The 25,934-nt window shown below is 33.5% G+C and overlaps 1 protein-coding gene across 1 annotated transcript in view; it reads left to right on the top strand.

Moving 5' to 3' along the window:
• The window catches only part of PHEX (phosphate regulating endopeptidase X-linked), a 278,269-nt gene extending 260,555 nt beyond the window's left edge, over positions 1-17,714 (top strand). Inside the window, exons 19-22 of the mRNA XM_074300930.1 lie at positions 1,887-1,952; positions 3,659-3,763; positions 9,323-9,399; positions 13,389-17,714. Coding sequence (XP_074157031.1) covers positions 1,887-1,952; positions 3,659-3,763; positions 9,323-9,399; positions 13,389-13,491 — 351 coding nt within the window. The 3' untranslated portion in view covers positions 13,492-17,714. The remainder of the gene's footprint in view (positions 1-1,886; positions 1,953-3,658; positions 3,764-9,322; positions 9,400-13,388) is intronic.
• Positions 17,715-25,934: the final 8,220 nt, after the last annotated feature.

Here is a 25,934-nt window from a genome sequence, read left to right as displayed (position 1 = left end):
TCTTGGTCCCAGAGGGAGAGAATGAAAGTATTTGTAGCTGACACAGCACAAATCCTTCTCTGCAACTGGAAAGCTAACTCAAGTGATATAGATCTTTCTCATTTTTGCATAATGAGGATAAGATTTAGATTCTGTTGATATTGTTGGAATGAGTTTCAGTTTCAGGAGCCTAGTATTAGACTATCCTTGACTTGAAAAAAAATCATAATATCTTGATCCAGGCTAATGTAATGTTCTGATGAACAACTTTTGATGATTATAACTGGGGACAAAATCTTACTGATATTAAAAGAGGAGCTATGTGATATGATTTCCACAAATTTTGGAAATTTCCACTTAGCATTGTTTACTATTTTACCAGTACTTAGCATAGTGCCTGGCACATAGTAGGTATTCATAAATGTTTATTGAATTGAATTTATTGAGTTATGTAAGAATTTTTAATAGGTAATCACAACTTTATGAAACTTTCATGAAAACTAGGTTTGAACGTGCATGTGGAATCCTAAACCAGAGCAAAGAATTCATGGTCCACACAGAAGTTTGTATATCTATAATACAATAAAGGAAGGAAGAGAAAATAGAAATCTCTTCCCAAAGGAGTGTGGCAAGGAAGAAGAGAAGATGAGATAAAGATGGGAAAAAGACATAACCCTTCCCAAAGGAAAAGAACTAGGAGATGGCAAAAGTGTCATTCTTTTCCCTTGGGAGCTGTTAGACTGTGAAAATGGGATGATTTGCTTATCTATGAAGGTCTCAGCTGCACAAGCAGTTTCTCAGCTTAGTTTCCAATGATTGGGTCCTGTTTTGACTCCCAAGGACACACAGGGATTCCAGCTTGGATTGTAAACAATAAATGATGTCCAATCTGGGGAAGGATATTTGTTGAAAATCAGGCCAACCTGCACATTCTGGATTCATTGCTTCTGGAAAATAAGACGACTAAAGAAAGACAGGTTAAGGTGGATTCAGGACAACAGAATTAATCAAATACACAACTGAGAGGTACTGTGGAATAGTGAGTAGAATGATCCATGCTGGTGGGTAGTGGAGTTAGGATGATGTGGCTTCAAATTCTGCCTCAGTGTTTGTGACTATATTACTATTATCATGACTGTGGGAAAGGCATCTAAGCTCTTTAAGCCTCAGTTTCTTCATCGGTAAAATGGGAATAATAATAACACCTAACTCACAGCATTATTGTCAGGATTTAATGAAGTAATACATGAAAAGACCTTAAAATATCAGATCAGTGTGAGCTATAGTAGAAGAGTTCTAGTTAATTCTTTCATTTTTTTATTGTAAGGAAACTGAGACAAAAAGAGATGATAGAATTTCACCCAATTCATCCAGCTAATAAAGGATTTCAATTCTAAGTCTTTTTGGCTTCCCAAGTTCTTTCCACATTGCCAAGCTGCTTCCTACTTTAAATTCTGGAAGAAAGATTAATGGCGGTTAAAGGTTGGTAACCCCTGCAAGCTGTCATCTCTGTATGCTTTGCTAATTTGTGCAGAACAATGCATGGCTGCATTTAGAATACTATTTGGATGATCAATTATAATTAGAGAATAATCAGTTTTATTGATATTCTTTTTCCCCTGAAGTCTAAGCCACTTGATATTTTGTTACATTTTATTTTATCCTACAAAAATCCTAATTATCCTAGCATAAGAAGACATAAATTATTACACTGAAGAGTACCTTCCAAGGTTTAGTTTGCGATCACAAAATATACGATAACTTACTTTGATTTATTAGACATAATTTTTCCTTTAAAACATGCCTACAGTGGTGTTTGCTTTAATATATTGTGACTTAGTTTGAATGATAGTTGACTGTGGAGCTGTCTAATGGGATGTTTTTTTTTCTCTCCTCCTGTTTTCTAGGTGAAAGGAAAGAGGACATTGGGAGAAAATATTGCAGATAATGGAGGTTTGCGAGAAGCTTTTAGGGTATGCATTACTATGTTTTCCATGATGTTTTAAAAAGCAGAATATATATATATATATATATATATATATGAGATGCTTGCCATAAAACACTACTTCCATTATAAAAATAAATATATATGCACATATGTATGTATATACATATCTCTCTATATATTCTTGGCTTTTGGTACAAAATCACAATTAAGAATATTATATATTTAATGAATGTTACAGTTTCCAGGTAGCACATTCATGGTGGTGTTAAAAATTATTATTCCTCCATAAAATATTGTTCCTCCATGAAAATTTTGCAATAATGTCACAATGTATCATGGAGGTGACCTTGTATTCTCAAGAGCCTTTTTTTCCCCCTTGTACTAGCAAGTTGCAATTTCTGTCACATCCTTCCAAGCTGGAAGGACTTCATGTAGATGTCTAGAGAGGTCTGTGTTAGAGCTAATTGTCAGAGTCTAGCTAATTTTCAAGATATTCATCACCAGAAAGTTGCCCCCCCAAACATTTTTCTCATTTTAATATGTGAAATAATTTCTACTAAATATTAAGGAATTGTGATCTGTATAGAAGTAGAGGTAGTAACCATACTAGTGAAATCAAAGAAATCAAATAGCATTAATGAATATAGAGATAGAGGCTGGCACTGTCATTTCACTGATATAGGGGATGCTCAGATGAGGAAATTCTTTTTAACATTTAAGACTGGCATGTTCTCTATAACTCAGAATTTCAGAGTAACTTAAAACACAGAGAATTTAAGTGATTTGCCCAGAATCACATAGCATTTTTGTGTCAGAATAGGACTCAAACTCAGGTCTTCCTGGCTTCAACTTTATCTCTATACTTACTACCCAATCTATTTCATGAATAGATTTGCATAAAATTGCATAAAATGCTTCTACCTGGGGATTAATATGCAGGAGAGTATATATTTCTTTATCTAACTATAAATATTCTTATTCAAAATTCTCATGTTCCTTGGCTAAAAGTTATGATGATTAATACCTTTTTATTCCCTGGAGGGAATTAAATTTTTTTAGTTATCTAATTTTTGGTCCAGACATATGACTTTAAAGGTGCAAAAGACTCCTAAACAATTTAGAAACTTCCTCTGCTCATGAAAAATAACTATTAAGTGACTTCCTCAAAGTCATGTATCTAACACATCAAAGACAAGATTTGAATCTAGTTCTTCCTAATACCAAGATCAATTGTTACATCTTTTGTCAAATTTTTTTAATTGCTTAAGTAAGAATTTTTTATTTATAGTTTTTTGCTTTATTTTTAGTATGCTTGTTCTATTGTTTGGTATCCTTTGTAAGTTTGTTAGTAATCCTAGATTCCTCGCTGGGTGATAGATCAGACTAACATTTCCTTGAAATGTTCTTCCTCCATCAAATGCCTCATAATATATTATATTAAATATCATCATATTATGGGTTATATTATTTGCAAGATGGTAAATTTTTGCATGGCAGATTTCCTCAAATCAAGACGGAGGAGAAATAGTATAGTAGGAATAGTGCTGAGTTTTTAAGTCATAGGATTTGAGTCTGAATTCCAGATCTGCTACTGTTAGCTGTGTAACCCTGGACAAGTCACCTAAGACCTGATGATGTCTAAAGTCCCTTTTAATTTTAGAACTGTGGTTTTGTGAACTTGAAGTTTCTACCAAAAATAATAAACATCTTTCATTCTATTTTTCCCTCTAGGCCTATAGGAAATGGATAAATGATAAAAGGCAAGGAGTGGAAGAGGATCTCCTACCAGGCATTAAATTCACCAATAATCAGCTCTTCTTTCTGAGTTATGCTCATGTGAGTAGCATTACAAAAAAAAAAAAAAAAAAAAAAAAAAAGCTTTAAATGTGGAATGTGTGACTTAAGGTTGTTCTCTTAACCAAAATACTAATAAAAAATAAATGAGATAAATTTCAAGTTTCCACTAACATCACAACATGCAAAAAAGAGTTTCAGTGTTTGACTTAGTTAAGTTCTGAACCCCAAAATTCGAGCTACACAGTGGGGCAGCTAGATGGTACAGTAGATAGAATGCAGGGCCTGGAGTTAGGAAAACTCATCTTCTTGAGTTGAAATATGGCTTCAGACACTTACTAGCTCTCTGACACCAGGCAAATCACTCAATCCTTTTGCCTCGGTTTCCGAACTTATAAAATGATCTGGAGAAGGAAATGGCAAATCACTGCAGTATTTTTGCCAAGAAAACCCCAAATAGGATAATGAAGAATCAGACACAATGAAACAACTGAACTACAACAGTGCTGGATGCTTTATATGCTTGCTTATAATAGCTCTATCCTCCTTATTACCTTATTTTTGATATTTGTATAAGGCATCTTTCAGAAAGGAACTCAGCAAATTGTTTAGGCTTTGCTGCTTGTATGTCTTTTTTAATATTTAATTTTTATTTTTGTATTTTTCCCTTAATGTTGCTTACATTTTACAAGGTTACTAGCTAGTTTTCTGGGAAAGTTTTCTCAGTGTTTTTGGAGTCCTGACAAAACAAACCAACTCTTAGTGGAACTAGATATCTATAGGAATATAGTTCAGTCATGGTTTCTTTCTGATCTTTGCCATGTGAATCAATTTGAACCAACACTTAAAGGGGCAATGACTTTTATGTGTTAATAGGAGTGAAACTTTTCTTGAAGATTGATGTGTTGTGTGTTGGGGAGATCATAAAGCAGTTTCTGAATGGCTAAGACTACAAAGAGATGGAGGCTAGGATATGGATAGGTCTCATGATAGACAATCTTCAGAATTCTTCATAAATCATTTTCCCAGGGCTCTACCTATGTCTATAACCATAGAATCACAAAATCTCCAAGCTAGAAGGGACTCTAGAGACTGTCTATTTGGATCTATACTTATATATAAAAATCTTCCTCTGCAAATATTGACATATCATTATCTTCAACAAGACATCCGTCTGTCTGTCTGACTATCTATCTATCCATTCATTCATCTACCTACTAATCCATGTACTATATACATGTATATGTATACATATATAAATGCATATCTAATTTTATTCCAATAAATCCTCATCCATTACTGGAAAAGGAGTCTCATTTAAGTTTTGGAGGTTTTTTTCTTACATTGCAACTCAAGTTGTCTCCCTGAAGCTTCTGCCTATTGCTTACATTTCTGCTTTCTGGAGATAAGATTAAACTTAATTATTCTTCCATATGATAAATCTTTAAATAAAGAATAATACCATTATGTACCCTTCAGTCTTCTCTTCTTCAGGCTAAAGAGCTACAATTTCTTTAATTGAGTCCCAAATATTATGAACTATGAGATTATAGATAGCCATATGTATTAGAAGCAGAATTGGGCATAATTAGTATTTTATAAAGCAGTCACATGGAAAAAAATTCTCAGTCTTCAACTTCCTTTACTATTTCATTTACTTAACATGTTAAGTCAATGTGTCTCCTTTTTCACTTCTGTATCTTTCTGACTATTCTTTGTCTCTTTTGCAAATCTTCTCTTCATCCCTCTGCCCCTTAGCCCTAGTTTTTGTAATGTTCTTGTTAGTTTTCTGTAGATCTTGGGAGCAGCCTTCTTTTCAGTCTGAGTAATCTCCGAGAGAATAGCCAGGTGTTAAAATCCAAATTCTTTATTGCCTCCTTGCCTGGGTCCTGAGCAGCTTTCTGGAGAGCCTTTCAGACCAGCCTTGGTCTCAGTGGCGGAAGTGTAGGAGGCCAGCTACCAGGAGCCTGATTAAAGATGGAATGAATCTCTCTCCTTGTCTCCAAGAGGTTGAGCTCCTGCCTCCAGTCCTTTGTCTTCTCTGGCTCTGAATCTGGCTGAGTTTGTCTGAACTTATATGCTCTTTTATAATTATATTATCATAGGTGTGAATCTTGTAGAACTATATTCAGTACTAAGTACATGTACTGAACTAGAGAACTATTAAGCACCATGCTAAATTAGATAACCATTGTCTTTATCAATTCCACTGACTTAGCACCTTGTAAGAATCTTGATCCCAACTTATCAGAATGTCTGGTGCCTCCCCCCACCCTGTCAGAACCTGATTGATAGTGTGTTTCCCTCTCAGTGCTCTGACTTTGCCCCTGCCTCAGTCCAACCCCTGGTATCTTGGAGACCCATGCATATATATGTCATTAAGAACTCACATTGGCTGCTGGATTCTTGGAGATAACAGTCTCATTCAGCTCTGGGACTAAACCATGGATCCACTTAGTCCCAGTAAATATCTCCCTTTCAAATAAAATATTAAAAGTCTCTCATCTCTATCTTGCCTCAGTTTCTCTGACATTACATTTTTTTCCTCTTTGCTTCAGAAAATGAGCTCCTTAAAGAAAGTTTAAGGATACAACTTTCTTTGTATCCCCCGTTACTCAGTATGGTACTTATTAAGTACTTGTTGACTGATTATTGCTGGCTTATATAAGTTTTTGGATCAGAAATGGACCAAAAATGGAAATAAAAAGCAAAATTGATTTGAAGCTTATAGAGGACATTAGTTATTTTTTGAAAGAATGGGAAGTGTTGGAAGTTCCTTTAATTTATAGCCAAACTCTTAATTGATCTTGGTAGAAATAATAAATTAATTTATAATCAATAATCTGTAATCATTCATAACATATGTACAGTCTACATTTGAACCCCCAGAATCCAATTCTGATTTTTTTAAAAAATATTTTTATACTAAAAGAAGAAAGATCTCATATGATCCAAAGCATTACTAATGAACAATTTGCCTTAGGGAGACCCTAACTGACAAGGGAACCAATTGTAAATCAATTTTGATTTGAAAGGTGACTTTGAAAATCTCATAGCACATTGGATTGAAGTTGTTTTTATAAATGAATTGGACAAAGTTCTTTTTTCTTCTAGGAAAATTGAAAAAAGATTGGCAAAACATACAACATATTTTCTCAGAAATTTCCAAAATGATATAAAAGATAATGAGGAAAAGAGGACCCTAGAAACAAATTTGCTTTACATAGCTTTTGAAAAAAATAAATAATTAAATTACAAAATGGAATTTAAAAAATACAAATCAGAGTTGTAATGTCTTTTTATTCCTATGAACACAAACTTCGCTGATTCTTCCTGATATAACCCAACAACACCTATTTAACATTGTAAATAGTCAAATGGATTAAGAGATTAATTTGGATAATTAGAATACTGAAAATGAACATCAGAAGTGTTATGTTGATAGTCTGTCTTTTGAAATGCATGAGAATCTTTTTTACTTGTAAAATTCAGTCCTTTTTTCCAAGTCTTATTAGTTCACCTATAAAGTTATTCCTTATTCCACAATTTCAAATCAGATAAAATCTTAAATGTGTATTATATGTGAAGCAGTGTACCTGTTCTCTGATTTTTTTTATATTATTTTTTCTTTCTCCAATTAGACAGTAAGTTCCTGTTAATTTAGAGTATTATTGGGGATTCATTCATTGCATCAATTAAACAACCATTTATTAGTCACCTACCACATCCAAAACATTGTACCTTTATGCTTAGGAGCTTCATGGTATTTGGCAGTCATTATCACATGATTCACATTGGTAACATAATGCTTTTTCTTTCATCTTTTATTTCATTAATGATAATATCTCATTTTTTATTTTTTATGTTTCCAAAACTCTCACTGTAGAAATAAAATATTAATGTATACTCTGTTTTAAATTTGTCTATTGCAAATAATTCTTATTAATTTAATATTTTTCTCCATATAAATATTTATAACTTAGACAAAAAACTGTCCAAACTGACCATAGTTTCCCTACCCATGGAACCAGATAGCTCTCTAATTAAGTGCAATTTGTGGTAACATTTATAGGGTTCTTGAACAGATAAAGGTCACAGTATGTTAAAATAGCGTTTTTGGTTGACATTCTAGAACAATAGTCACTTAATCTTATACTAAAACTACTCAATTCCTTCTTTGACTGTTCTTTACCAGGACTGAACAAGACTACTTCTGTGATCAATATGTTAATGCTTGAATGGAAACAAGAATATTACCCTTAAATCTTGATTTTACAGATGAAGAAACATAAACTAAAGGAATTGCCAAAGGTTGTAGAGGTAGTAAGTAGTGAGGTTGGGATTTAGAACCTAGTAAAATATTTGGCCAAATCAAGTTATGTAAAAAATAATGGATGAATGAGTGAATGAAAGAGTAAAAAAGTGTTTAGTAAGTGCTTGTGTGCAAAACATTGAGAATCAAGTAGAAAAATCCAGTCCCTTCTCTCAAACAGCTTACATTATAATTTGGGAGATAACATTTATAGGAAATTTCAGCTGCAAGTCAGATGGAAATTCCCACAGTATAATTATTAAAGCAAATAAAATGTATTTTTTTTAGTATTTCTAAAGCAAAAAAATATATGTTTACAATTTTGAACCATTTTATAGTGCTAAGGACTTCTGATGACTTCTTTGTCCTCATACAGGAGCTTCAACAGTGGAAAAAATAGTTACCAGGTTGCATCTTCAGGAATTATTCAATAATGGCTATAGGAATTAGTCTGCAGGCAAGGTTGGTGGTTTAGGGGGCACTGGCATTCCTGAGACTCTTGAGCTAATTTGCAGTTAATTAGCAGATACATTTGGAGATGGTAAAGGGGGCTCTTTCACAGAGATTATGACAATTCAATAACTCAGTGATGATTCTAGAGGCCACACTAGAAACACAGCTGTCATTTTTTTGAGGTTGTTCTTCCCAGGGTAATTAGGTGGCATAGAGGATAGAGTACTAAATTCAGGAAGATTCATCTTCAGAATATAAATCCAGCCTCAGATGTTTACTAGCTGTGTGACCCTGGGCAGGTACTTTGCTTAAACCCTGTTTGCCTCAGTTCCTTATCTGTAAAATTAACTGTAGAAGGAATTAACAAATCATTTGAGCATCTCGCCAAGAAAAAATGGAGTCATAAAAAGTTGGCTATGATTGAAAAATAACTAAAAAAATCCCTAGGGCTCTTGAGTTTCTTGTCTAATACCTGAAGATATTTCAACATTGGATTGAATGAGAATGTTTTTTAAAAAGTTGGTAATATATTTTATAAATTTATGTTTCAATGAAGTGAATAAAAATTATTTTAGCATATATTTTCTTCTAATTTAAAAGACTTGTTATTAAGTCTCATCCTTCATAATTGACTAAAATTGTAGAAGTGCTCTGCCTGACAAAACTTTCCATTTTGAGAATGCTGCTATTCTTAAAGGAACTGTTGACCATTTTAAACAATTGTCAGTCATCGTCTATATAATTATTATTCATTATGATATTTCATTATAATTTTGGTACTGTAAAATATGCAATTGGTAGAGAAATTTAATCCATGTGATAATTCTCTGTTTCAGGTGAGATGCAACTCCTACCGACCAGAAGCTGCAAGAGAACAAATCCAGATTGGTGCTCATAGTCCTCCACAGTTTAGGTAATATGACACCATGGTTTTTCCTTATGTGCTTTACAAAGTAATTGGTCCTCACAAAGTTCCATGGATGTAAGCTTCTTTTAAGTAGGCCTTGTTTTATTCTTTGTTATTTGAATCCTCTCTAACAAATGGTTTTGCACATCATATGCATTTAATAAATTCTTATTGACCAATGAATCACTTAGTAGAATACGTCACTTGATAAATAATAACCTTACTCAAAAAGTAGTCAAGTGATTTTTTCATAGAATATTATGGTAAATCAATACAACCACCTTATGTTAAGTAAATACTCTATGAACATGCATTTAAATTAAAATAATTATTAAGCACTTACTGTGTGCAGAGGAGCATACCATTAATACAGAATTTATAGGAAATAGGGTGCTTGTCTTAATAGAACTTACAATCTACTAACCCTTCCACATCAATATTATATTAATTTAAAATAAGCATTTAAAGTCTTATATAAGGCTGTTGTGCCTTTTGTATTATCAAATAAAGATTAAATTATGATCATTGTAGTATGTTGGTGGATTTTGTAGTTTTCTAAGACTCTGAAAATGTGTAATACATATAACAAATTTCTGTTATGAGTATTTGATTAACAAGAATACCTCAACTTGTGCCATTGGCATATGACACAGTTTTCTAGACTAGAAATGGAAGAAGATATGCTTAAATTTGTTTTATTAATATTGAAGAACAATCCACTTTAAAACATGAATTCATTTGATCACTTATTTATTCGTTCTCTCAAAAATCATTCATTGGATACCTGTCACGATTCCACTATTGAACTAGATGTTTTCTTAAGGTTATATAGTGACTCATAATAAAAATTACAGCTTACACCATACAGTTAAAAGCTACTCCATGTTCTATTCTAATGTCTATTTTGTGATTGATATACAGAAACTACAAAGTCATAATGGAGTCTTTTATGAACTCTGAATTCTAAATATTCTTAGTGGATGGGGAATTTAAGTTAGGAATCTAAAAAAGCACATTTCATTCAATAACATTCAACTGATATTCTGCATACATAATAGTATGCTTGATACTAGGAGGGGATTCACAGTTTAGATAAAATAAAATCATTTTCCTTGTTGAGCTTATATTGTGGTGAAGTAGAGAGCTTTGACAGATATATAGACATCTTGTATTACTGTATATTATAATTAAGTGCATTAGAGTGGTATAAAAAGTGTTTTGTTAGATCTGAGGGAGAAGGTTGTTACTAAATTGTGGTGTAAGATTATCAGAAAAGAGTATCCTGTAGCACACAGGTTTCAATTAGGCTTTTCCACCCAGTTAGATAAGAATTCAATAGCTAAAGGAGTAGCATTCTAACCATAGAAAACAACATAAATGAAGGCATGAAGGTGAAAGAATTCAGGCATGTTTTGTGGCCAAGAAGTAATTTAATTTGGATATTTAAATTTATTGAATATTTATTTTTATATTTTGAATCTAACTGTCTTAACCTTAGTATTTTGGAAAGTATTTAATGTTCCAAATTTTCTTCTACATTTTAGACGTTTTATTCATTCTCTCCAGTAAACGAACCATAATAAACTTTTCAGAAGATGATAGTAAATTCCTTATCCAACATAAAAATCTAATCATTGTGTTGGAAATTCTCTCCCACTGTGCTAAACTATCCCAAAAGGCTGCTTGCATGTAATGGACTAAAGTGTGCTCCCACTGACAAAGGATGAAGATAAAAAAAAACAACACATTTGATTAATTACTCAGCAAAATGGTTTTAAAGCCTACTGCTATATGTACTACCAACTAGTTGTCTACAATATAAGATTTTATATTATCACAAATAAGTTTGTTTATAAATTTTTATTTTAATTATGGTACAATAAAATAAGCTATAATCAGGGTTTTTTGAATTTGACACATGCTATTACATTTATTTGAATACTTGAAAGTAATAATTCTCAAAGAAAAAAATGAAAAATAACCTAGAATTTAGGATCTTTGGTCAACTCCTTGAATGGACATTTGGGTGAGAAGTAAAATGGAGATGATAATTTATTCCATGTTTTTTAGTCATAACTGAAAAAATATAATTATTATCCATGTATTATAAAGAGAATATATGCCGTTCAGAGTAGTGAATGGATAATCCCATGGCAAACTTATTAGACACAGATTACATTGTAATCTACATTACTGGGGTAAAACCCCCATTGACAAGGTCACATTGGAATTTCTATTATAATCAGAGAAAGCAAGAGCAGTCATCTGATACCCCACATTAATCAATTAATCAACAAGCATTTATTAAATACTTTATGTTCTTAGAATCGTGTTACTATTGGGCTTGTATGATTCATTGGTGTCCTTGCAATGCAAACCTTCTAGTTTGGTTAATAGACTCCTTTTGGGTTTTTTTGGAAAGACTCAAAAGGGAGGGAGAATAGGTATGTATGAGCTTTAAAGGGAATAGCCAAGTAGATGAGATCACAAATGTACCAGCATCAAAACATCTCTAGATATCTACCTAGAATTTTGGTAAGTTATGAAATAAAAACATCTCTTTTAAAGGGGAGCTTTATTTAATTAAATAGATGCAGGACTTTCCCTAGAAATTGTAAGCTGGAGTTCACCAGAGAAGTAAGATCATCAGAATAAAGAAAAATACCAAATAATGAGTGAGAATACTTTTTAAAGTGGTAAATAGTCCTAATTAGAAGTCATTAGTTAAATAAACCATGAGCCAATACAACACATGAATTTCTTGAACACTATTTATGGATATGTCCATCAATATTTCTTATGCCTAAAATTACCTTCTTGGATTGTGGAAAACCCAATTCAAAGGTCATGTGTTGTACAAAATCTTCTAGGACATCTCTACACCATTAATCAGTAACAACCATCTCCCTCAGACCTATCATAACTTTTTTTTTGTTCTTTTTTATGCATCTAAGTATAATAGGCAATAATACAAGGTATGTGTGTATAGAATAATGAAACCTCAAAACTAGAGGCCAATTAAGGGAAGTATCATTTAAAAAGTCATAAATTCAAAAAACTTTAAAATTCCAAGTAGACATTATTGAAAATTGTACATTTTATTCAGTAATTTGAGATTTATCATATGCTTGGCATGGTGGAAAGAACACTGAAATGGCAGCAAAAAGATTTTATTCAGTAATGCAATTAATAACTTCCTCTGTATAGAGCCTTCTGCTAAATGCTGCAAGAGAGAAGAAATTTAGATAAGAAATAATTCCTGCTATTTTTGGAGTTTATGACATATTAGGTTTGGTTTCTAATCCCAACAATCATGAACTAATTGTATGACCTTAGATAAGTTAAAAGGGTAGCTAAGTACTGCAGTGAATAGAGTGATGGGCCTGGAGTCAAGTAGACTCACGTTCCTGAGTTCAAATATGGCCTCAGATATTTATTATCTGTGGGACCCTGAGCAAGTCACTTTTAACTGTTTGCCTCAATTTCCTCATTTGTAAAATAAGCTGGAGAAGGAAATGGAAAACCACTCCACTTTTCTTGTGAAGAAAACACCCAAAATGGGGTCATGAAGAATCAGATGACTGAAATGACTGAACAACAACTTCGACAAAGAAAAGTTACATAGCTTAATTAAGCCTCACTTTTCTTGCCTATAATTTGAAGAAGTTGAACTAGATAATCTCTGTATAACATTTCTCCCAGCTCTAAGATTACAGTGCTCTATATTTTTAGTTACAATAGACTTTTAGTAAAATCATACATCTGAGGAGGAAGGGACCTTGTAGTCCAACTCCCTTTTTTTACAGATGAAAAAACTGAGGTATATGTAAATCAAGTCCTTTGTCCAAGGTCTACACAAAGAGTAAGCATCAGAAACAGGATTTAAATGTGAGACCTCTGGCTCTAGACCCAGTGTTTCCTTCATCAGTGACTCTATACAGGAAATAATCAGACTTATAAAATAAATAGTAAATGTTTTTGTTATTTTTTTCCAGAGTTAATGGTGCAGTGAGTAACTTTGAGGAATTCCAGAAAGCTTTTAACTGTCCAGTCAATTCAACAATGAATAGAGGTACAGAGTCGTGCCGGCTTTGGTAGATGATCCTTTTCTTCATCCCATCCCAAGAAGGTTCTATTATGAGAAAAGCTCCAAGACTGAATTATAAACTACCACTACTTCTGAAATGTTTCTCTACAGATATGGGCTATAATTTGATTGCATCTTCCTAATTTTAGTACATCGCAAAACTAATCACCATGTGATCAGAATTTTAGAACTTTTCAAATTAAATTTTTAAAAAAGAGAAGAATAAAATTCTTAAGGAAAAAATACATCTACCCTCAAACCCTGCTGTGTTTGTAGAACCGTGATGGATCACTGCCATTATCCATGCTACTTTTTCATTTGTTGTTGGCAAAAGCTAAGCAGAACAGTACCATTTTAATCTTATACTTTGCAGGAGGGCCGAGTCAAATGTGCCTATAAAAAATTCAATTTTTCGAACCTGAAAGTCCCCAGGATGAAGATACCTTTCTTGTGGCTCAGGAAGTCTTGCTATAATGGAGGGTACAGTATTTGATGATATCTAGTCATCATTTACATAGTATTTCCTAAACAATTGCTTACAATATGGAAGAGAATTTGAGGACTTTATTTTCAAATCAAACTCTGGCCTTCCTACTTTGGATATTCTCAAGACAGAATAAAAATTCATGAGAGTGACCACCATATTAGAATCAATATTAACTAAATACAAAAGTTCTTTCTCCTTGGTTTAAAATTTTAAAAAAAGGAAAACATTTAGATTTTATAACTTATTGGGTAAAAATGGATACCATGACCCAGAAAGGGAAGTTTGTCCAAAGACGTGGAAGCAATAGAAAAATCCAAAGGATATCAGATTTTCAAATGATTATTTAGTTCCTCATCCTACAAACTCAAGGCTCTGTTGATGTAATAAGAAAAGTCCTAGCTCTAAAAGCTTTGTTCTGTTTAGTTTCTGTCCATCATATAAGTTATTCTTAGATGTGTTTCTCTCCAATTCTAGGGTTACTTTCTAAAGACAGAAGATGTCAAGAAAATGCTTCCAAGTTCTCATTTAGAAACTTAGTTTTCATTGACTTTCCAACTCAGAATCATGAGGACCTTGCTTTTTGCAGGGAAAACCAAAATCCCTTATATTTTTGTTATTATAGTCTCACTTCATTTTCTTTTCATGATTAAAAGCAAAGACACTAAACATAGGATGATTCTTTGATTACTATGCATTTTAGATATATTGGTTTATTTAAAAGTTTCTTGTAAAAATCTACAGGGAAAGAAAGATATTAAATAAAAATCAGTTCCTTGCAGAGGAACTTAGAGTAAAAAACAAATAATTTTGAAATCTCAGCGTATTTAAGTTGGGATTTTAGACTCTGCATATCTATTTTAGCTGAATCATTTTTCCTTACCCCTGTAACATCAAGGATAAGACCTTAACTGTCTTAAAATAGTCAATTCACTTGTCATATTCTACTTACCATTCATTTTCTACGTTAATTCATTGGATGTAGAATGAGAGAGAATAGGGTGAAAGGAGAAAAGAAATATTAAGACCTCAAAAGAATTATCAAATCTTGAGAGTAAATACTGGTAACAATTTTGTTTGATTCATTTGAAGCATTGTTAATGGTTCTGAAAATGATAAACTGAATATGTTTCAATGTTAATCTATGATAGAGACATCCATAGCAATTCTCATTGACATATGCTATCAATCATTATGGTTTTTTTTGAAACTGGCCAGTTATGTGACTGGATATGAGGAATGATTATCATCAGAAGAAAAACCTTGACATCAAACTGGGCCAGGATTGGTGCATTTTCCCACTTGATTTTGCAAAAAGCTGTCTTGTTGAAAGAGGGTTATCTTTTGCTAATTTTATCGGTCATGAATTCCAGTGTGACACTAGTTTATTTTACTCTTTATTATGAAACCGATTTGGACTCAAGGTGCTGATGAATTCATTTGCTTCATCTGCTTCTGTTTATGTACTTGAATTACTATTTGTTTTGTCACTGAACTTGGACATTTAATACTGTTTTAGGAATGCATTGAGAGTGCATTTGAATTGTGTTTTTCTCCAGGATGCCTTTGATTCAACTCTAAATGAATGTTCTCCTGCAGGTCAGAGAAAATATTTGAATGAGAACAGTGGGAATAAAATATATCATTTCATCTGCTTGTTATAAGATGCTGATGATCACTTATATAGAAAGATAGAGGCTAGAGGCTTACACAGTTTTTGAAATGTATTTTTCTTCATAAATTTTTGTTGTGTAGTATACTCATATTGCAACATATTTATTTTGGCTAGTCCTAAGTAGGACAATTCCCCCAATAACATAGGATTTAATACCAGCTCATGTTTGTGAAATCCTTCATGGTTTCCTTATACTAATGCTGTGAGGTAGAATTAAAATTATTATCTCTGCCTAGTAGACAAAAAAGATGAAGAAACTGAGGATCAAAGAAATTACAACTTGTCTGAGGACATGCAGCCAGTTTGTAAATCTGATCTGAACATGAGTTTTTTGACAAGGTTCTTTAGATGAAGCCATCCATTTCTTATATATGATATATGATATATATATACATATACGTATATATATGTATATCAAGCATAGAAACTATAATTTTGTCTTCCAGACAACTTAGCATATGGGATATTACTCCATTAACATAAAATATAACCACTTGTGATTGATAATGATTGTAGAGTTGCCCAAGAATAGATAAGTAACTTGTCCAAAGTCACAGTCATAAGTATCATAAATAGGATTTAAAAGCTGGTCTTCATAACTCCATACCCAGAATTCTGTCTATGATATCACACTCCTTCTACTCCATAAACTTAAATATTCATGTCACCATTCTGCTGCTATGGCTTATCAAAAGTCTTGAACACAATAAATGTTAAAGTAAGACATAGGAAAAGGTAACCCAATGCAATTTGGAGCAAAGGTAGAGGTTGTTCTAATAATATAGATTTGATGAAGAAGTGGGATTGGGAAACTAGCACATTGACTGGGCTGAACATTTAGAATCCTTACCCCACCCTTCCATGCAAGTGCCTTGACTATGGTAAAATTCGATGTATATTACTATGAAATGATAGTTGTAATGAAGATCACCATAGCATGATAGGTTTAGAGCTAAAGGGAACCTGGAGTCCACTAAGTTCACCCCTCTTATTTTATGGATGAGGAATTGAGGTCCTGAGAAGTCAAGGGATTTGTCCAAGGTCACATAGCTAGTAAGTATCTGAGGTGAGATTTGAATAGAGGTCTTTTTGTCTCCAAGAGCAATGCTTTCTCCATTTCACCTTGTTGCCTTTTAGGACATAAATAACATTTAATGATAATTGATCTTTGTGTAGAGTTGCTATGATAGATCTCACCAATTCTTGTGTGGATTGCTATTCCCAAGAAATTTTGACTAGGTTTACCAATAACTTGCATTTTCCATAGCACTTTAAGGTGTATAAAATGCTTTTCTAGGATGATCCTATGAAGGAATTTTCTATAATTCCTATTTATAAATGAAGAACCTGAAGGCACACTAAGTAATTTGTTTTCCAAGTCAGTGAATCTTTTGGGACTGGTAGGTGGGAGCTTTAATCTCACAAGTATATGCAGCTTCCATTGGATTCCTGGTATTGGGCTGCAGTTTCCCTTTTTCCTTTTATAAGATGGACTTTGATGTGACTAGCACAAGCTTGAAATTCATAAACTACTCTGGAGTTTATTTAGTGCCTTCTTCAGGAGGAGCTTAAAGTCCAGCTTGTAAATATAATGTCACAGATGCATGGCACCACAGCATGACAGCCAAGCAATGGGATTGGCTGAGCAGAGACAACCATCTAGAAACTGAAGACACAAATGTATGAGGAATAGAAAGTTAGGGGCTTGTCAAGCATCACAGAGCAAAACAGGTGCAGATTCTCAGGACCCTAGGCAACTTTCAGATCCCATATATCTAAAATTCTCTCTCCTAGACACTGCTATTTCTAAATGCTTTTATACAATCATTATTTTTATGGTCACATATCATTTAATATATTTTTTAATTGATACCTTTTACATAAACACTCAGTTGCATATAAAATTACTGAGAGACATTATATGCTTATCTCATAAGAAATAATCCTTGACTCCAGAGGCAGTGTAGCACTGGTTTGAAAAAAAGGTCTTTTTCTGATTATATTTTTTAATTGTCTGAATTTTTACCTAAAGTTTTTATTTGGTTGTATTCTTTTCCTACCCCCCAATAATGTGTACAGTGATTTTAATGACAATAAAAATTGGTTCTATTTCTTGTGTTCTTTCCTTATATCTGGTGAAATTAATGGGATATAGAATCAAGTGAAAAAGAAGATACTGAATTCTACAAGACTTTCTAACTCACTCTGAAAAGAGGAATGAATTTACCTTTTCTTAAGACAAGGAAAGAAATATGGATAAAAGGAAATAGTCATTGATTATCTCGTTGGTAAGGCTAGGAAGCAACTATAATCGGTAGCTTTGGGATAGATTCAATTAAATTTAACAAACATATTTTAAATGCTCCATTATGTATCAGTCAGTGATAGGTGGTAGGGATACAAGTCAATAAGAAAATAATCTCTGCCCACAAGGAATCTTTACTCAGTTATAGGTATATTCAGGAAAAGTAGCTTGGGAAGAAATAATAAGTCTTAATAGTTGTAGCTTTGCAGTAGGGATTGAATTATCTATGATGAATTAGTCACTGTTCAGTAGTGGCAAAGATACAAATGAAAATGACACAATCATTTACCATAAAGGGTTTACAATTTAGTGGGAGGCATGCCACATATGCAAATAATTTTAATTGAAAAGGATTAAAAAGGATAAGAAAGCTTCTCAGATGGGTGATAAAATAAGGGATTAGTTTAGGCTTCATAAAGAAGCCAGCAGTTGATATTGAGGCTCTCAGATTAGGGCTAGGATTTCCTTCAGAGAAAGGTAAATTTTAAAGAAGGACATTTCAGGTAAAGAAATGGCATGACTAAAGGCATGGAAATAGAAAAATATGGAAATTACTTGGGATAAGGGTAACAATGTAGTCTGGTGCATAAAGCACATTAGGGGGAATAATATCAGATGAAGATTAGAGTTAGTTTGTGAAGAACCTTCAATGTCAAGAATTTTGGCAATAAGAAACTTTGAAGGCTTTTGATCAGGGAAATAACATGATCAGAATAATGGATTATGAACATCAATCTGGCAGCAAACTGTAGCAAAGAAAGTTTGAATTTGGCTTTGTGAAATCTATACACCATTCTAATTTTTTCCTCTATTTATTGATTTAATATTTTTCCCCAATTACATTCAAAACAAAACATTCACATTTGTTTTTAAATTTTTTGAGTTCTAGTTTTTTCCCCTTATTCCTATTTACAATTAAGAAATCCTATATGAAGAGATGCAAATCATTTCCATAAAAGTCAAGCTGTGAAAGAAACATGGATCTCCCATCCTAATTAAATAAAAAATACTCAAGAAAAATTAAGTAAAAAACAGAGAGATAGGGAAAAAGAGAATGCTTCAATCTTTATTCAGATACAATCAGGGATATAGATAGGATTTTTCATCATAAGTCCCATCAATATATCATGGATGATTATACTACTGAGAATAGCAAAATTATTTATAGCTGGTCATCCCAGAACATTACTATTACTTTGTATACAGTATATTTCACTTTGCTTGAGTTTATAGAGGACTTTCCAGGTTTTTTTCCCCTGAAAACATCCTGGCCATCATTTTTCATAGAACAATAATATTCCATTACAAACCCATATCACAGTTTATTGAGCCATTCCCCAATTGATGGGCATACCCGCAGTTTCCATTTTTTTTTCCCTTGAGAAGAGAGCTGCTATGGATATTTTTGTATATATAGATCATTTTCCTTTTATTTGGACTCTCTTTTGTTATTTATGCCTAGTAATGGTGTTGTAGGGTCAAAGGAAATTCAAGAATTTAAAGCCTTTTGAGCATAGATCATATCTTTTGATCATTTATCAATTGGGACATGAGTCTTATTTTTTTTAAAAATAAATTTGGCTCAGAGATATTATTGAAGAAACCTACTTTGAAAGTCTTTTTACAATTATTATTGTTAACTGTACCTGTTCCTCCTCAGGTAGGTACTAACCACTCCTTCCCTCAATATGTTCTATCTTTTATCATCCTCTTCTCCTTTCCATATACCATTCCTTTCCTATTTTCCTGCAGGGTAAGATAGATTTGTATAGCCATATTCAGTTTGTGTGTCATTTCTTCTTTGAGCCAATTCTGATGTCATCCATAATTTTTAATAAATTATCCATACATTATATGTATCACAATACATATCTTTATGTATATAAAGATATATTCACCTATCAATTGGATGGATCTTTCTATCACATGTATGTGAATGCATACACACATATATACACATGGAGGTTTCGATAGATGGCCTCTGAGGTCTCTGTGATCCTAGGTTACCAAATTTTAATGAAAGAGTCATGCTGAAGTAGATTTATTCATTTTGTGTATACTGTTCATTTCTCAAAACATATTACATTTAGACTAGGAGGTAGCAAATTGTGGTATTTAAGCAACAAGTATCTGAGTATTTTATTCTGTGTAAGAAAGCAGAATTTTCAGTTCCAAACCTGAGGGATTATTATGATGCACTGTATGTATGTATGTATGTATGTATGTATATATATATATATATATTAGGGAGCACATGGGCATGACTGGGTCCTGGAATTAAATGCTGTTGTGTTTTTGGAAGCTCTTTCTGGGATAGGATTGGGAAGAGAGAAGAAGTAAGAAATGAAGGAGCAGCATTTGAATAATACTTTAAGGTTTGCAAAGCATTTGATATATATTATCATATTTGTAGGTACTATTACTACAGATGAAGAAACAGGAATGAGGAATAAAATGACCTAACTATGATCATATAGCAAGTAAAAAATGGAGGGAGAATCTGAATTCAACTTTTCCTTATTATAATTCTAACATTACAACTCTCTATATATGTAGTCGCTTTGTTGCTTCTATGCCTAGAATGTCAACTTCTTGAGGGCAGTCACTGTTTTACTTTTGTCTTTGTGCCTAGCAGAATCACGTACATATAATAGACACTTAATAAATGGTTACTTTTTTTTTCTGAAGCAATTGGGGTTAAGTGACTTGCCCAGGGTCACACAGCTAGGAAGTGTTCCGTGTCTGAGACCAGATTTGAACTCAGGTCCTCCTGACTTCAGCGCTGGTGCTCTATCCACTGAGCCATCTAGCTGCCCTTAAATGTTTAATTTTTGAATGGCTCTATATCTTCTTTTATTTCTTATCTCTTTTGGGAGAGAAAAAAGCATAGCTGGAAGAAATAGGGAAAGGATATAGAAAGAATAGAGAATCTTTCTTGCTACATCACTAACTCTACTACTGCCAAGAAATACTGAGTAGATTTCATAGTCTAGTTGTATAATTAAATTTGAAAAAAAAATATGCCTGGAAGTACAGGATCAAATTGGCTTGAAGGCACCTACGTATTCTTCAGATTCATGTGTCAGTCCAAGTAGCAGAAGAGGTAGTAACTTTGAGCTCTCTTGATTTAGAAAATTACATCTATTCAGTGCAAAACAGATTAAAAATGTCATTGGTAGCCTATGGTTTACCCAGCAGGAATCTTCTTAATTAACAGCTTAATTGGATAATTTAATCCCCTTTAGGATTAGATATGCGAAAATGAATATTAGATTGTCTCAGTAAATCTGGCAGTTTTATATGTGTGAGCATTTGTGTGTATGTGTGAGTATATACACACATGTGCATATATATACATATATATGTGTGTGTGTGTGTGTGTGTGTTTGTGTGTGTATAAAATATGTGTATGTATATGTGCTAGAGTTTGTACCAAAGTACAAATAGAAAGAATAAGTATAGTCTAAGATCAGTGGAAGAAAATCTGATATGCAATTTTAATCAGGTCTAAATGATTTTAGATATATCCCTCATTTGAATATGTTTTATGTATTTTCTTTCATTAAATGCTACAGTTAATAAAGTAATGAATCCAAGTTGGGTCTCTGTGTTGGATTTTTAATATATTCTTCTAAGTTCTGAAGCAGATCTTGGAGAACTGGTAAAGAAAAACAGCTAGGTAGTACAATGGGTAGAATGTTAGGCCTGAAGTCAGGAAGACTCATCTTCCTAAGTTCACATCTGGTTCCAGACATTTATATCCAGCTGTGTGATCCTGGGCAAGTCATTTAACACTGTTTGCCTTAGTTACTCATTTGAGCTGGAAAAGGAAATGATGAATCATGCTGGTATCTTTGCCAAGAAACACCAGACAGGGTTATAAAAAATTGGACATGACTAAAAAATTACTGAACAAAGAAAATGTCATAGGAAATGGAATGTCACTCTACAGGAACTGATATTTCTTTGACTTACATATTTAAAAATCTTTCATTTTCTCTTAAAGATGAGATGACAAAGTTATTTTACATATTACTTTTTGATAGCCCTTCCACTTGACTGATGGAAAAGCTGAAAGACAAATTTATTTATAAGAACACAGAAATATTATTTTAATTAGTTCTAACTTTACTATTTTCCAGTTTCCATTTTACCTTTTACTACCAAGCTTGATTAATAAATGTTTAATTTTTTTGATTGATATCTCTTACTTTTTGCCAATTTGACTGGGCTTTCTATTACCATACCAGAAAACTTTACTAGCTTATAATTTATAAGAGATCTAGTTAGTTTCTTGTAATATTCTGGTTGGTTTTCTGGAGGTCTCTGGACCAGCCTTAGTTTCAGTAGAGTAATCACCACGAGAATAGCCAGGGAAAAAGTCCAAATTCTTTATTGTCTCCTTGTCTGGGACTTGGCTAGCTTTCTGGAGGCCCTTCAGATGGGCCTAGGTCTCAGTGGGGGAAGCAGGACAGGCCAGCCATCATGGTGGTGTGAGATGGAGTGAATCTCTTTCTGAGTCCCTTTGAGTCTGAACCAGTCTCTCTCAAAGAGCAGGAAGAAGGAGAGAGCCACTAGGAGTCTGATCAAAAATGGAATGTCTCTGGCTGAGTTTGTTCCAGCTTAAATACTCTATTACAATTACATCATTATACTATAATGAGTATAAACCAATCATTACATCACTAGGGAACCATTATTTGTTGTAAGATTAAATCAATCATACTGAACTAGAGAATTTACATGCTAACTAGATAACCACTGATCAGAAACACTGATGATCAATTCCACTGAATTAACACTTTGTTGTAGGATTAAATTAATCATATTGAGCCTTAAGTATATTTCTTTAAAGTTCTTGCCCTTTACATCTCAGGTTTTCTTTTATTTTAGAATATAGGTGGTCACTCCCTCCCTGACTTCTCAGTAAGGGGGTGTGTGAAAATACCAAAAAAGGAGGTGATCATGCCCTCCCTGACATCTCAGGAAGGGAGATGAAAGCACCAAAGGGAAATGTGGAGTCAAACAACATTTTGTTAGCAGATTTCTGAAGAGTCTTACCTGAAACAGGTATACATAAATCCATCAACATGGGAGGCATTACACAAGCACATAACAATATAACACAGGCTAGTAGTGATATAACAAACAACATGAATCAACATAAAGAATTATACATGCCCATAAGTCCTAGAAGGAGGGTATATAAATAATAATCACACATACACCTCCTTCAGCAGCCAAGAGACAGTCCAAAACCAATCTATTGTCCATCACTTCATATGTCCAATAATTCCTACAAGTTTTGAAGTCCTGAAATAGTCTCATCATGTGTCATGGAATCCACTGATTCCTAAGGGTTTTTAAGTCTTGCAACAATCTTATCAATAATTCTTCATCTTAGGGAATCTAATGATTCCTGTGGATTTTGAAGTTCTGTAATAGTCTCATTTCAGCTATGCTCTTTCAATGTCAGATGTTTCTGAAGTCTTCTCCTTTGTTTTGAGGTTCTTTCTCTTTTTCTGTCTCTCTCTAATGGACAAGGCAAATACGGCTTGTTGGCACCCATATGATTCCTTCTCCATCTGTAGAGATACAAGCAAACCCTCTCCCCCAAGCAATTAACCTATCTGGTCCCTTCCATTCACCACTTTCTGGATCTCACCTCATCACTGCTTGCACTGGAGCTGCTTGCACTGGACATTTTCCTTCCATTGGGTTATAAAACCTATATTCTCCCCAATTGTAATCCCTTTCTCCCATCAGATTGCTTTCTGGCTGATTGATCATATCTGAATCTTGAACTTCTAAAGACTCTCTGGGTGTAACCTCGGCTTTCATCATACCCCACCTTTTTTTTGCCTGGAGTCCTGGAGCTCAGCCTCACTTCCTGTTTCCCTGAGTCAATCTATATTCTAAGGCCCGATGGAAGCCTCTGTTTCATTTTGGACATAGGGTTTTGGGTCTTGTTCTCTCACCCTGTCCTCTCACTCTATCTCTCTGCCAACATTGAGCTTTCATATGCCCTACTTTACCACAGTGAAAGCATTGATGAGTCTCTCTGGAAGTCCTTTGCCAAAAGGGGGCCTGTCTTCCCGTGTTCAGATCTTAGGAAATCTGTATCATAGCCTGGGTATAAAAGGTATTTGTGCCTACTGTGGCACTGCATCTTATGATCTCCTTTGTTTTATCATTATTGCTATTACTGCATTTTTCACCAATAGTTAGTATGATAGCTGTCTATAGACGTCCCATGAAATCAGCAAAGGGTTCATTGGGACCTTGCTCTATTTTTGTGAAGGCTTCCCCTATATCTTGTTTTCCTGGGAGGGTGCCCCATCCTTTGATAGCAGCTGCAGAAATTTGCTCATATGCTATCAAAGAGTAATTAATCTGTGCTAAAGTGTCTGCATAATGATTTATAACTGCTAGTTGATCAAAGGTGATTGGTATATTAACTCCAGTTTGCTTATTTCATTGGTCTTGTATTCTATATAGTTTACCACATTCTGAAAGCCACAACAAGTTTTGTCCAGGTTCTAAGCATGTCCTTGTTATAGACTTACAATGATAGGGGTTAAAATTTCATAAGCCAAATTCTCTAATACCATCTTAACAGAAGATGATGTAGCCCCATAAAGAGTACAACTCTTTTTCAGATCTTTGATAATTTCCAGATCAAACGGAGTGTATCTTCTCCTTTATTGACCTGAAGAGTCAAACTCTTGAATAACAAGGTATGCTTCTATTCTTAAATCATATATATCCTGTCCTTTTTTATATTTAACTAGTGCCTTTTGTAATCTTGTCATAGGGGGTGGGAAAAGCTTCTGCATGGGTGGTATTGATGGTGTCACTTCCTTCCCTCCCCCTCCTTCTCCCTCCACTCATGAAGGGTTAATTGAGGGGGATAGGTCAGGGGATGGAGAATGCCCTAATGACTCCTGCTATGAAGCACCACATTCCTTAATTTCATCAGCACTGTACTTAACTCCTTTTTTATCTAATTATTCATGCTTTTTAATTGTTTTATCAGTACCCTCCCCCTCCTGATCTTTCTTCTTTTTCCTTATTCTAATACTTATGTTAAGTCCTTATAAATTTTATATATATATATATATATATATATATATATATATATATATATATATATATATGATGTTTCTTTAGGAATTGAATCAGGACCATTATCATTGTAATATTCAATTAGTTGTTCTCCTACTAGTTTCCACTCCTTAGAGAACCAAGGAGATGTGTATTTTAATGTTTGAAGAGTTCAATGATCTGCTTCCAAATAATTATCAAACCTTGGTTTTTTATTAGCCTAACTATGCTTTCTACACAATTCCCTTGGGGTGGGGAAGGCTCTTTTTAAAGCATTTGTCCCATTTCCACTGAAACACTAGTTTAGCCCTTAAAAAAGTTTCCTGCTTGTCTATTTTTGCACTCATCCTAATTTCTGGGTCACAGAGACTTTTCCACTGAACTCAGGATTGTGTCAGTTTGCACTTGCCCCACGTTGGGTACCAAAATATAATATTCTGATTAATTTTCTGGAGGTCTTGGGACCAGCCTTTGTTTTAGCAGAGTGATCACCATAAGAATAGTCAGGAGTAAAATCCAAAGTCTTTATTATCTTCTTCACAGTCTGTATCCTTCATCTGGGGCTGGGACTAGCTTTCTGGAGGCCTTCGGGAATAGGTCTTGGTTTCAGTGGAGAAATGCAGGAAAGCTACCACGAGAGTTTCTATCTTAAAGTCTGTCTCTGGCTGAGTTTGTCCCCAGTTTATATATTTTATTACAATTGTATCATTACAGTATACAGAGTATAACTAATCATTATATCACTAGGGAACCATTATTTGTTGTAAGATTAAATCAATCATACTGAACTACAGAACTCACATGCTAAACTAGATTACCATTGTCTTATCAATTCCACTGAGTTAACACCTTGTTGTAGGAGTAAATTAATCATACTGAGCCTTAA

The sequence above is a fragment of the Sminthopsis crassicaudata genome, chromosome 3, assembly GCF_048593235.1.
Source record: "Sminthopsis crassicaudata isolate SCR6 chromosome 3, ASM4859323v1, whole genome shotgun sequence".
In the NCBI taxonomy this organism is placed as follows: Eukaryota; Metazoa; Chordata; class Mammalia; order Dasyuromorphia; family Dasyuridae; genus Sminthopsis; species Sminthopsis crassicaudata.
The sequence above is the reverse complement of the archived record's forward strand: the minus strand, read 5'-3'. Positions and strand labels throughout refer to the sequence as shown.